Consider the following 13,218-nt stretch of genomic DNA (forward strand, 5'->3'; position numbering starts at 1 on the left):
GGTCCTTTGTGGAAGAAACTTAAACCTGAAACAAAATACACCATGAGATGCAACGGATCATTCATCAATTGTGTCGTAATGAATAGTGAATAGAAGTGTTTGAAATCTGCCTGTACCAAGTCAGGAATATGACAGTTCTTGTCCATTCGTTTTTGATGCGTTTTGTTATTTGATTTTGCCATGTGATTATGGACTTTCCGAATTGATTTTCCTCTAAGTTCAGTATTTTTGTGATTTTACTTCTTTCTGCTTCAATGTTATAATCAATGAATGAAAATAATTGGAAAGTTTCAATTCTTGATTATAATCATATAAAGCACTTTATATTTGTAAGGAAATTACTGTAGAAATTTACTAATGCGTACATCTTTGAGCATACAATATGTGTATGTCATTAAAGTTTTTTAAAAGGGTATATAAGTACAAAATAGATATTTTTCAATTGATTTAAGACATTCCTAACATTTACATGGATTACCAAAACTTTGTGTAATTTTTTTCACATTTTTTTAATTATTTTTTTTTTCTTTTACTTAAATCAAAAATCAAAATCAGTATAAGGATTTTAACTTGTGATTATTACAAGCCACATTATAAAAACAAAAATGGTGACTGACATTAATAAAAATCTAGATTTTCAAAATGACAAAGAACTAATACTGTTGACGATTATTAGAATTACACACAATAGCAACTTAAAACATCCTCAGATTTAACACACAAAACTATTTACACAGGAAAACGAGTGGCTGATTGACTTATCATTTTTTTTGGTGGATCCTTGCAATTGTCATGAGTTATCATTTTGGTGGATCCTTGTTATGAGGATGTTGCATTAACTCTCTGCTAATTTGTTTGAATCTTTAATTATTATGAGCTGATCAGTTGTACTACATGTATTCAGGGGTGTGATAAAGGTGTGATATTTGCTAAGTATTGAATGAAAACTATTATGAACTCTATAGGGTTATTACAGGAAATAACTTGTGTGTGTTATTACAGATACTTTCAGGAGTTGTCTACTCTTTATTCCTTAAATTTTCTAAATCTGTAATAACACATGTTTGTTATTTGTAAAATGTTTTAATATATAGTGGGCTCTAGGGAACTCTTCAGACTTTGCCCATAAACTAAATGCATAATTTTGATAACTTATTTTTTAATTAAATTAATACATTTTTGATTAACCATGGTAAATCAGCATCCCCGTAATTCAATGAGACAAGGCCTAGCTGTAATAACAAGGCTTTGTTATTAAAGGAATGTAACTTATTATATAAGACACTTGGGAATTACTAGGAAGCTTGAACAGGACCTTGTTACATGCTTTAGTCATTATTTCTTACAATCAATTAAAATACATTGTAATTAAGCATGATTAATGTCTGAGCAAATGCTTTGAAGTGATATAGAGAAGCTGTGATAACACTCTTTAGTTATTACAGGCATATTTTTTTCTGTAATAACATCTAGGTGCACAATGTACTATGCAAAATTGGCAAACTATAAACTGTTATATCTTTCTATAGTTAAGTATGCATAAAGACAAGAGTAATATCAATAGAACTTGTATACATTTTAACAAAACTATTGATGTATAATGTCCCTGTGAAACATATAACATACATATGTTATCACAGTTATTTGATTTTTTAGTCCACAATAACAAATGTATGTTATTTTTCTGTAATAACCCCGTAGAGTTATATACCTAACTGACGAATGTAAAAAGTAAATTAATGATGAATAATTTAATTGCAAAAGTATGACACATGGCGATGTTTAGCGTATGATTAGCAGCTGGTTTGTTTCCAATATCGTTAAATAAACGATATAAAAAAATCAGCGGCCATTTAGTCCAAAATCAATATTCTACTTGCAGCTGCAGTAAAATGTACTACACTTGACGTAGACACAATTAGACAATATACATATAGTATCTTGAAATATGAAGTTTATTTGTATGAGGCTTAGAAACGGGAAAAATGCCAGGTTCTACTGAGCATTTTCCTGTTTCGTGCCGAATACAAATAAATTTCATATTTCAAGACACTATCATGACTATACGTATAGTGTTTTATACTGAAATCGATAAAAAATAAAAAAAATAAATATATGTAACAAATATTGTTAAAAAAAAGTGTTTTGGATTTTCCCTCTTAAGGTACCATTTTGGGGTATTTCCCGTTGAGCGGAGTTCAGGCGGTAAGACATTGAAATTTTAAGGAATTAGAAAGAGAATATGAACTTAACTACTAACATTTGATACACATGGTATATAAATGAACAATTTGAAGACATAACAAGTTTAAATACATAAAAGTTTGACCATTGTTACTACACGTTGTTAATGAAATACAGTAGTTCCGGTAAGTAGGCGGGGCTTATAGGTTAGTTGAGGTCATTGACGTATAAAGCTAACGTTTATACGTATAGCTTTATCTGTATAGTAAAATTGCTGATTGCAGTATAAATATTATTGTTACATTCTTAATTAATCCATTCCTTACAGAGATAGAATTTAGTTTAAAATGTTGTTTAGACCACAGGTCTAGATTAAATTTGTTTAGTCTAGCCCTGAGTCACTGGTTATGGTCGCTTTAGCAACCCAAACCTTCTAGGGGGGTTTGGGGGCATGCCCCCTCCCCAAGAAAATTTTTCATAACTACATTCAATTTCCTGCTATCTGAGACCATTCTGAATGTATAAATGAGGTCTCATGATGGCCAATTTATGGAATCTCAAAAAAGAAAGAAATGGAAAATAATTAAAATAATTATATTTTATTGTTTTTTTTTATTCATCTTCTGGGTTGAGTTCAATGTCTGTTTCTTCTGATGAAAAATCCTGATCATCTTGGACTTCCTCCTCCATGTCATTTTATTGGACAAAAGTCTTGATCTCTAATCATTTTTTGTCTGTTTCATTATGCTGAAACCTCATTCTGAACTTTCAGACAGTATTGATACAAATGAAATGGACCTCAGCTTGTATCATCACTGCCTGCAAGTTCAACTATTGAAGAACAAGGTTTCAGTATAATGAACTCCCCTTCTCCAGTCTATTTTTCTTTTGTCCTCTGGTTTTTTAGCTCCTGTTAAATACTTCCACTTTGGGTGTGTTTGGATATATGCCTGAGGCAGCCTATGGTTACCCATAGGTACCTATGGTTTGATATTTTATACACAAAATATCAAACAATAGGTACCTATGGGTAACCATAGGCCGCCTCAGGCGTATATCCAAACACACCCATTGTTTACCATAAATAATTTAGTGAGTTGTAACCTTGAGCTTGATCATAGTCAAATACGCTCTTTAATATTCAGAAGGACAATCTTATTTAAAGCATCGATAAGACCACAATTTTTTTAATCAAACACCGCATGGCACTGAATTTCCCGAAATTGAAAATCGTAAATTGTCTAGACACACAGGTTATGATGAAACAACTTATCCTAGACTGACCACAATTCTTCAGGCATCGGGCTATCGGTCCTGCATTAATTTCGAAACGTCCTTACCCAACAATGTATTCTGGCAATTAGTCTCCAATGAAATGATATTTTTTTCATTATTGTTACATGATAATGTAACTGTAACCAGTGCCTATTAACTGTAATAACAAACAGATATAACTTCTACATGTATTTAAAGTCATATGAAACCAGTGAGTGGTGAAAAATAATGTTTATCCAATTCTTGAACCAATGCATGTATATATCATAAACTTAGAACTCTGTGCACGATTTTGTCATTTTTTACGCAAATATATCGTATAATCGTCAATTTCTTTTCTCTCTGTTATAATTTAACAAATATGGCTGCTCATTAAATGCCGTGTTTTAAAGCCGAAGTTTACTGATTGTCACCTTATAGTAAATAAATAACAAAAAGAATGGATATTGAGCACGTGTTTAACATGTACAATCAGATAATTGTTTATTTTAATGACAGATCCATGCATATTGTGATCACCGGATTTTTACGAGGAGGTAACTAGATTACGCTCAGGTCACTATGCATACGGAAAATATGTCGGCAAATTGCTTCCTGGAAGCAAACAATTAAAAACAAATAAACTTCTTCTAAATGTGGACAAATTAAAGAATTTTCCTCAGAAAAAAGTTTATGTACATAAGTTGTGTAATGAAAACTTTCCATTTAGTTATAAAACACATATGCATGATTTTTTTTTAATTTGAGGTTTCTTATGACTTTAAAGTTTGATAAACGTTAAAAATTATTCCCCTTTTCCTCTGTTTTGTACTAGACATTTTGTTTATTAAACTATATACATTATAAAAATAAGGAGATATAGTATGATTATATGTTTAATATACATACATGTGACAGAGTTGTCAAGCCACAACTGGAGATTTGGAAATTTTCAGCTGGAGTTTGGGCCTCATAACTGGAGATTTTTTAAGACTTTATTATCGACATACGCAAAATTTTTTCGCGTGTGTTTAAACTGCATATCTTCTTTTTTGTTAAAAAAAACCCCAAAGATTCCATACGTTCAAGCACCTGCATAGGCTAGCCATTTTTACTTAGTAAAATAGAAGATAAAGGGGGGGGGGGGGTTTCAAATATTTATTCATCATATATAGTTCAAAGATAAAGTGATCAGCAATCATACATAGTTGGCAAAAAGTACCTCTGCTTTAGCCACATTGTCAACTTTAGTACCACTACTGAACATGTTTGTAACAGAAGGTGTTGAATTGATAGAGTTGTGGGCTTTCTGGTGGGTAGCTGTCTCCATATTTTTGGTCAAGTAATTAGGGCCCCATAGTCAGCTTTGCATGAAAAGTAGTAAGCATGGTCTTGACCCTTGGCACTTGACTTGCACCATTTTTAAATTTGGCTAGATACTGTGTCTTCTTTAATATTATGCTGGGGTACATGTATTTGGTGATACATTGTAACATGATACAGTTTGTATTTTGTCAAATTTGCCAAATCTTTTGGCCTAGATAGAAGACAAGCCATAAATATCATATTTGAGTTGATTTTATTGTCTTTGAGGTTCAGTATAAACTAAGTCTGTTCCATGTTTTGAACAGCATCAAAATTTATAAAAGACGATGTTTATACAACTGTTCCATTGTCAGTATCACTTTTAATCATCCAGCCATGTACATGTATATTTAACTAGCTAGTTGATTACTAGGTAAATGCCAATCATCTTTTATTGTTGTATAAACAGTCTAATCCTTAACACCTTCATTGATTACTTGAGGCTATTTACCTTTTGACACAAATTCCATTACAGGAAACTTCCGTTTTTCTCGGACTTTTCCCATAACAATTTAGAGTTTCTCGGACTTTTTCGCTGTCCGTATCTATTTTGTAAACAGAAATGTCTACTGAAATTTTTTCGAGATTGACATTTCCAAAAAGCCGAAGATTTCAAATTTTAACGGGAGGGACGGAAGAGGGTCTGAAAAGCGGGAGATTTTAACTCCCGCCGGAAGAATCACATGTATGAATATACATGTATGTGTAAGTGTTTGTTGAGAACTGATAATAATTTGGGATCTGAAACAGACCCCAAGTGTAGTACATTTCACTGTAGACCAAATAATCATGACATCTTGAAAGGTTATTATATGGGGATGAAGTCCCCAATTATGGTAGAAAAATCAATAAGAAAAAAAGAAAAAAAAAAAAAATTCAGGAAAATTTCCAAAATTTTTCATTCTGCTAATGAACTCAAAATCGTTAACTTTTTTTTTCAGATCTACTTCCTGTTCCGGTTTTCACCACATTTGCGCTGAAATCTTTTTCCTTTTCCGGTCTTGTTTGCATGAGACTTTGAATAAAATATATATTTATCAGTCTAGTTAGTCCAAATAATTATGACGCCTTCCTACGAAGTCATAACGCTGAAGCCATTTTTTACATCTTGAGTTTGAGAGCAAATTTTGGGGGGAACTTTGACACAAAATTTTGACCAGAAATTTTCATTGCGGTTTAGAAATTTTACGTTAGTTACAAAGTCCTACCTTTTTTGTGCTTACTGATGTAAAATATTTCCAGAAATATCCAAAAGAAATTTTCTTGGAGGGGGGGGAGGCATGCCCCCAAACCCCCCTAGAAGTTTGGGTCGCTAACGGGACCCTAACCAGTGACTCAGGGCTAGACTAAACAAATTTAATCTAGACCTGTGGTCTAAACAACATTTTAAACTAAATTCTATCTCTGTAAGGAACGGATTAATTAAGAATGTAACAATAATATTTATACTGCAATCAGCAATTTTACTATATAGATAAAGCTATACGTATAAACGTTATGTTTATACGTCAATGACCTCAACTAACTTATAAGCCCCGCCTACTTACCGGAACTACTGTATTTCATTAACAATGTCACGTCTCAACCATGACAACGTGTAGTAACAATGGTCAAACTTTTATGTGTTTAAACTTGTTATTTCTTCAAATTGTTCATTTATATACCATGTGTATCAAATGTTATTAATTGAGTTCATATTCTCTTTCTAATTCCTTAAAATTTCAATGTCTTACCGCCTGAACTCCGCTCAAAGGGAAATATCCCAAAATGGTACCTAAAGAGGGAAAATCCAAAACACTTTTTTTTAACAATACTTGTTACATATATTTATTTTTTAAAATTTTCTATCGATTTCAGTATAAAAACAATATACGTATAGCGTCTTGAAATATGAAATTTATTTGTATTGGCACGAAACAGGAAAATGCTCGGTAGAACCTGGCATTTTCCCCGTTTCTAAGCCTCATACAAATAAACTTCATATTTCAAGATACTATATGTATATTGTCTAATTGTGTCTACGTCAAGTGTAGTACATTTTACTGCAGCTGCAAGTAGAATATTGATTGTCAATCATTTTGGACTAAATGACCGCTGATTTTTTTATATCGTTTACATAACGATATTGGAAACAAACCAGCTGCTAATCATAAGCTAAACATCGCCATGTGTCATACTTTTGCAATTCGATTTACATTATCCGGAAATTCGGGTCTGTTAAATTTTTACGATTTTAAATTTTATATTCACCAGAAGTGAAGTTTCGTTGGTAATTGTGGGAAATCATTTCCAAACAAAATAAATATTCCCCCACTTCAAATGGAATCGTATCTATTTAATCCTTTCTTTTGGATATTTCTGGAAATATTTTACATCATTTAGCACAAAAAAGGTAGGACTTTGTAACTACGTAAAAATTTCTAACTGGCAATGAAAATTTCTTGTCAAAATTAGGTGTCAAAGTTCCCCCCAAAATTTGCTCTCAAACTCCAGACGTAAAAAATGGCTTCAGCGTTATGACTTCATAGGAAGGCGTCCCAGAAAAAAATAAAATAGCCTTGCCAGACGTCATAATTATTTGGACTACAGTCTAGTAAAATATAAGATTGGAACTCAATACAAATTCATTTTTAATAATTGTTTGATATGAAAAAAACGTTACCTTTTGTTTACATTGAATATGACGTTATAACTTAAAGATCGTCACAGCTAAATCCCTAAAAACAGAACCAAAATCGGGAACGTTACGGTATTTCCGTTTCTTTTATCAACATGTTTGAATTAAAAAAAATAATACATACAGACTTCGTCCCCATTCACAGGTTATGCCTGCCTCATATTATTATTTAGCTTTGAAGTCATTCAGCTGTAGCCTTTAACTTGTAAATATGGTAAAAAGTCAAATAACAAAAAATATAATTATTGGACTAATTTTGCTGCAGCAGCGAGTAGGTTCGTTTGGGAATCGAAGATTGCTTAGTTATAATCAATAAAGAATCCATAATGATTCATGACTTTATGTAAAATAAATAAGTTGAACCTATAAAGTGAATAACATTTTTTCCAGCTACGCATGTTGTTTGTGTGTAAATAATTATTTTTGTGATGTAAACACAGCCATTTTTATCAATTTATAGGTAAAATGTTTTAGCAAAATTGTCAAAAATATCTCGGCAGTTACCTTAAATTTATTTTCTGTCTGATGATGGGCTGATTTTCCCATCTTAACTTGCTTTTTTTAGCAAATATTTGAGCCTCAATATTTTAAGCGTGTAAACTCATGGAGGCAGCCATTTTTTTTGGCCTCAATAAAAGTTTTGTTAATTCGGAAAGGTAACGAGTTAATAACCGGAAACTAGGAGATACTAATATCCAAACGACAGCAACAATCTCCAACGTATATCGATAATAAGACATGCACTGTTTTACTGCAGACCACAGAGGCGGATTTAGAGGGGGGGCCCAGGGGGCCCGGGCCCCCCCTTTTTGGGAAAAAATTTGGTTGCTTATATAGGGAATCACTGAAGTGTGACTGGAGCGGGCCCCTTCTTAGGTCAGTCAGTGGGCCCCCACTTATGAAAATTTCTGGATCCGCCACTGGACCAAACATAGTTGTTAATGACATAAATAAATAAATAAATAATAAATAAATAAGCTTTATTTAGAGTCGACAAGGTATACAAATAGAGACAAACATAAGCTCTAATGAGCTTATAACCGACATCAGGAACATATATATTAACTTTAGATATACTGTTCCCAGCCGACATACGAGACATTTATAACATCACTATAAAAAAAAATAATCGGTACCGTAGATATGTCAAAAGCATGTCTACAAATCTAAATATGTGTCAGTGAGTGAAAAAGAACAAAATGTTTCAACTATGGAAGAGCAATATCTTAGCAGAAATTAGCTAGACATTGACATGAATAGACTAAGTCTACTATTTACATTCGTCAGTTAGGGCATGATATACCTCTACAGGGTTATTACAGAAAAATAACATACATTTGTTACTAAAACTAAAAGCTTATGTCCTCTCAAAATCCTCACTTGATATGTTATATAGTTATTTCACAAAAAGAAAACTGTGTGTGAAAGTAAACCAAAATTTAAGTGGTACAAATGTATGCTTCACATATTTAAAGGGGTACCACAAGGTTCCATCCTTGGACCCATCCTATTTAATATTTTTATTAATGATTTGTTCTTTTTTGTAAATAATTGTTCTTTATATAATTATGCTGATGACAATACTTTGTCAAAGTCTGGAAATTCCTTACAAAATGTAATTTCTGCTCTTGAGGAAGACAGCAATTATTTAATACAGTGGTTTTCTTCCAATAAAATGCAGGCCAACCCAGAGAAATTTCAAGCTATATATCTTGGCAAAAAAACACATGATAAAAAAATTGTGTTGGATTTGAATGGTATTTCTATATCATGTAAGGATGAGGTTAAACTACTTGGAGTTACGATTGATTTTTAAATTAAACTTCAATTTACATATTTCAAATATTTGTAAAAAGGCTGTAAGGCAATTAAATGTTTTGAAAAGAATTGGGAAACATAAAACAAACTGAGTAAACTTACAATTTATTACTCTTTTATTATGTCTAACTTTAGTAACTGCCCTTTGACTTGACATTTCTGTGGGGAACAAAATACCAGAAAAATAGAAAAAATACAAGAACGAGCGCTTCGATTTATTTATGAAGACCATCAGAGCTCTTTAAGGGAGCTACCATTTGATTTTTATGGGGGGGCTAGGATGAAAAATTTTGTCCTGCATTTTTTTTTTTAATTGTTATCTCTGTCCTGCCTTTTTATTTTTCACTCTATTCGGTCCTGCCTTTTTTTTTTATTAGTTTATCCTGACTTTTTTTACCTAAATTGTCATCCTGCCTTTTTTTTTGCAAAGTGTCTCATCCTGCCTTTTTTTTTACTCAAAACTCCTGTCCTGCCTATTTTTTTCAAATTTCATCCTAGCCCCCCCCCCCCCCCCCCCCCCACCCCCATAAAAATCAAATGGTAGCTCCCTAAACCTTCCATCATTAAAAACTCGTAAAATGCGCTCAATTGCCTTGGAGACCTTTAAAATAATTAATAAAAAATGTCCTTTATTTATTCAAGATTTAGTTGTAATAAAAACAATTCATATAATTTCAGGTATGTAAACACTGCTGAGGTACCTAGACCTAGAACCTCAAGTTATGGTAAAAGATCCTTTAGATTTGAGGCAGCACAAGTATGGAACTCACTTCCTAATGAGGCTAGACTCATGATTTCTTTTGACCAGTTTAGGAATTATATAAATTCCTGGTGTGGGGGTCAAAAATGCTACTGCAGTTCATGTCGTTTCCACCCAGTGCTGTCTCAAAGCTGAAATTTTTTTCTTTCTTTTTTATAATGGCCTTTTGTTCTGCTTTATGCATCTATTTAATATATCTGCCATTAAATGCTAGTGCTTATATTTATTTATTTATTGCTTTTATGCCTTTAGTCTGTTGTATTTTATGATCTTCAAGTGATTTGCTGATTCCCCCGTTTCAATGCACATAGAGGCGCTTGCCACATGAACTTAACTCTGGAGGCTCACAAATCAAATAGATTTGCTTTCATTATATTGCATGTTTTTTTCATTTTTATTTGGTAGTATTTGCATGATGCTGCATGATTTTTTTATGTGATAGTCGGTTAAAGAGCTCCCCAGAGCTCATGTTTTGTCTGTTATTATGTATAAATATGTCGACTCCAAATAAAATTTACTTACTTACTTACTTACTTACTACCGGTTAAGTGTGCACAATTTGACATTATACGGAATTATCAGTTAAATAGAAGTGTTCCTTACTAAAATAATCACTCTCCAGCAGTTTTATGAAATGGACACGGTTAGAAGGTCATTAATTATCACTAAATCAGTTGACCGAAACGACGAGTCTGTATGAGACAACTGCGAGACTTGTTTTCACATCAATTGGAAACATAACTTCAAAATCCATTGAGGCCTGACTCCGCCAGAGCTTGGTCGAAAAGAGAAGAAATTGAACTGGTCAGGAATCTTTGTCAGAATGGGTCAATACAACCAGGTCTCTGATAAATCGTCGCATTTATAAGTTGAAAAACTGTGTGAATGATCGACCAAAGTTCGTTTTTAGAGACAAAGAGGCTGTGAAATATCTACCATCTCTTCGCGATAAGCCGGTATGTTGTTGTTCCTGCGTACAAAGCTTCACATAATACAGTATTTGTATTTAAATCGTACTACTACGAGTGTCTTGTAAAAGAGTTAAGAATAAATTAACACTCAGGTATCCCTCATTCAAAAAAATAATTTGACAAGGATGAGGTTTTGGCGAATCATAAGTCTTTCATGGCTTCAATGAACATTACCTTGAACAACAAATCGGAGGACTTACCTTGTATGTATTGGACACCTAAGCTTCACAAAATTCCGTACAAATAACGGTACATTGCCGGCTCATTTGCATATCCGACTTAATTTTTTCCCATTAGATTGGAAAAACAAGTTGTCCGCAGCAAAAGAGGGTCTTCAGAAATACCGTGAAACTGTTTACTCGCGCAGTGGTATTTAACATATTTTTATTTTAAAACTTTCTCGATAATTTAAAATGTCGATCTTATTCTGAAATTAGTTCTTACCGAACGTGCAAGGGCTGTATAGCCAGTAAAAGTCGTTAAAAACTTCCATTTGTTGCAAATTAGTTCTTTTAAAACTTTTGATTTTTCAACTCTGCATGTATACAACCAGTGCCCATGTGAAATTAGAAATTGTCTTAAAGAAATAATTCACAATGCTTTTCAACATAAATATGGTAGAATAAACGCTATGAATGTATTACTTTGGGATACCTTACATATTTTGTTAATAGTGAACGAAAAGGTGAAACATTATAAACAGAGGAACAAGTAATCGAAGTTGAAATCTGAAGTACATCTTAACACTAACTCGTGTGCTTACTTATTATGAACTGCTTAATGACATGAAATATAAAGGCATTAGACACATGGGAAAAGTCGCACTTTTAAAACTACGATTTTGACGCTGTTTAAGTAGACAGATTTGCCTTTCATACAGTTTTGACACGTTATCCCTGAAGTTATCAGTATGCTGGAGTTTCTTAATATTGAGAACATATTTGTTGAATTTGGAGGTAGACTTTATCAACTAATTGTCGGCATTCCTTTGGGAACGAACAGTGTGTCTCTCCTTGCGGACCTCTTCTTATTTTCATATGAATCGGAGTTCCTTCAGACACTTGTAAAAAAAACCCCAAGAATATCAAAGAAGCCAGGCTGATGTTTGTGAATCGTCACCAGTGTCTGAGTAGAAAGTTGATGAACCAGGGTATGTCAAAGAACGTCTCGTCCTCTTTTTTTTTAAAGTTCGTCGGAAGGTGTCAAGACCTTCCCAAATAATACCCCATGGCTTTGAAGTAATGATTCTTGGTACTGAAGTTGTTTATCATCTTATTTACGTGTAATAGTATTCTTTTATTTGTCTTTATGAACATTACTTTTCACTGTTTAGTCTTTTTTTGTGTGGTGGTATCCATTCGATGTGGCTCTGCACTTATACATCCCGTCATTGTGTTATTGTTCTATGATAATTTTTGTATTTTTGTCTTTCAGTTTTGCTTGCTTTGTCTATATGCATTTCAGTGTTTCCTTATTACAATGACGTGGCTCTGTTCTCATACATCCCGTCATTTTTCTATGATAATTTTTGTACTATTATCTTTAATTTTAGCTAATATGCTTTGTCTATATGCTTTTTGTGTTTCTTTGTTGTAGAAATTACTTATGACGTGGCTCTGTACTTATCCATCCCGTCATCATGTTATTGTGTTATGATGGTCATTTCTTGTTTATTTGTTTGTTTGGTTGTTTTTATCGTGATTAAGACAACAACACAATGTTGACTGCTGTACCCCTATTTTTGACATTTATACCTATTATGCTTGTTTGTTTTGTTCACAAATCCTTGTTAATATAATGAAATTTTAAGCGACTGTCATACAAGTGAGAGGTTTATAATAGACTACAAAACCAGGTTAAATCCACCATTTTCTACTTAAGAAAATGCCTGTACCAAGTCAGGAATATTACAGTTGTTATCCCTTCGTTTGATGTGTTTGAACTTTTGATTTTGTCATTTGATTAGGGACTTTTCTTTTTGAAGTTTTTTCGGAGTTCAGTATTTTTGTGATTTTACTTTTTTTCTATTGGTCCTCAGTATCGTGCATTTTGTTTAACCGAATCTTAATTCGTCAGACAATTACTGCATATATATCAGGAGACATTTTCTTGCGGCATACTAAAGTACCCCCTCTTTTCATAAGACACGCAATTCCTTTTATGTTTTATTTGTTTGTTTGTATACTCGT

At 32.7% G+C, this 13,218-nt stretch overlaps 1 protein-coding gene across 1 annotated transcript in view; it reads right to left on the reverse strand.

The window, feature by feature from the left end:
• Positions 1–8,122, reverse strand: part of LOC139510275 (small subunit processome component 20 homolog) — an 84,066-nt gene extending 75,944 nt beyond the window's left edge. Inside the window, exon 1 of the mRNA XM_071296767.1 lies at positions 7,985–8,122. Coding sequence (XP_071152868.1) covers positions 7,985–8,026 — 42 coding nt within the window. The 5' untranslated portion in view covers positions 8,027–8,122. The remainder of the gene's footprint in view (positions 1–7,984) is intronic.
• Between the last annotated feature and the right edge of the window lie 5,096 nt (positions 8,123–13,218).

Source organism: Mytilus edulis, chromosome 2 (genome assembly GCF_963676685.1).
Source record: "Mytilus edulis chromosome 2, xbMytEdul2.2, whole genome shotgun sequence".
NCBI classification, from domain to species: Eukaryota; Metazoa; Mollusca; class Bivalvia; order Mytilida; family Mytilidae; genus Mytilus; species Mytilus edulis.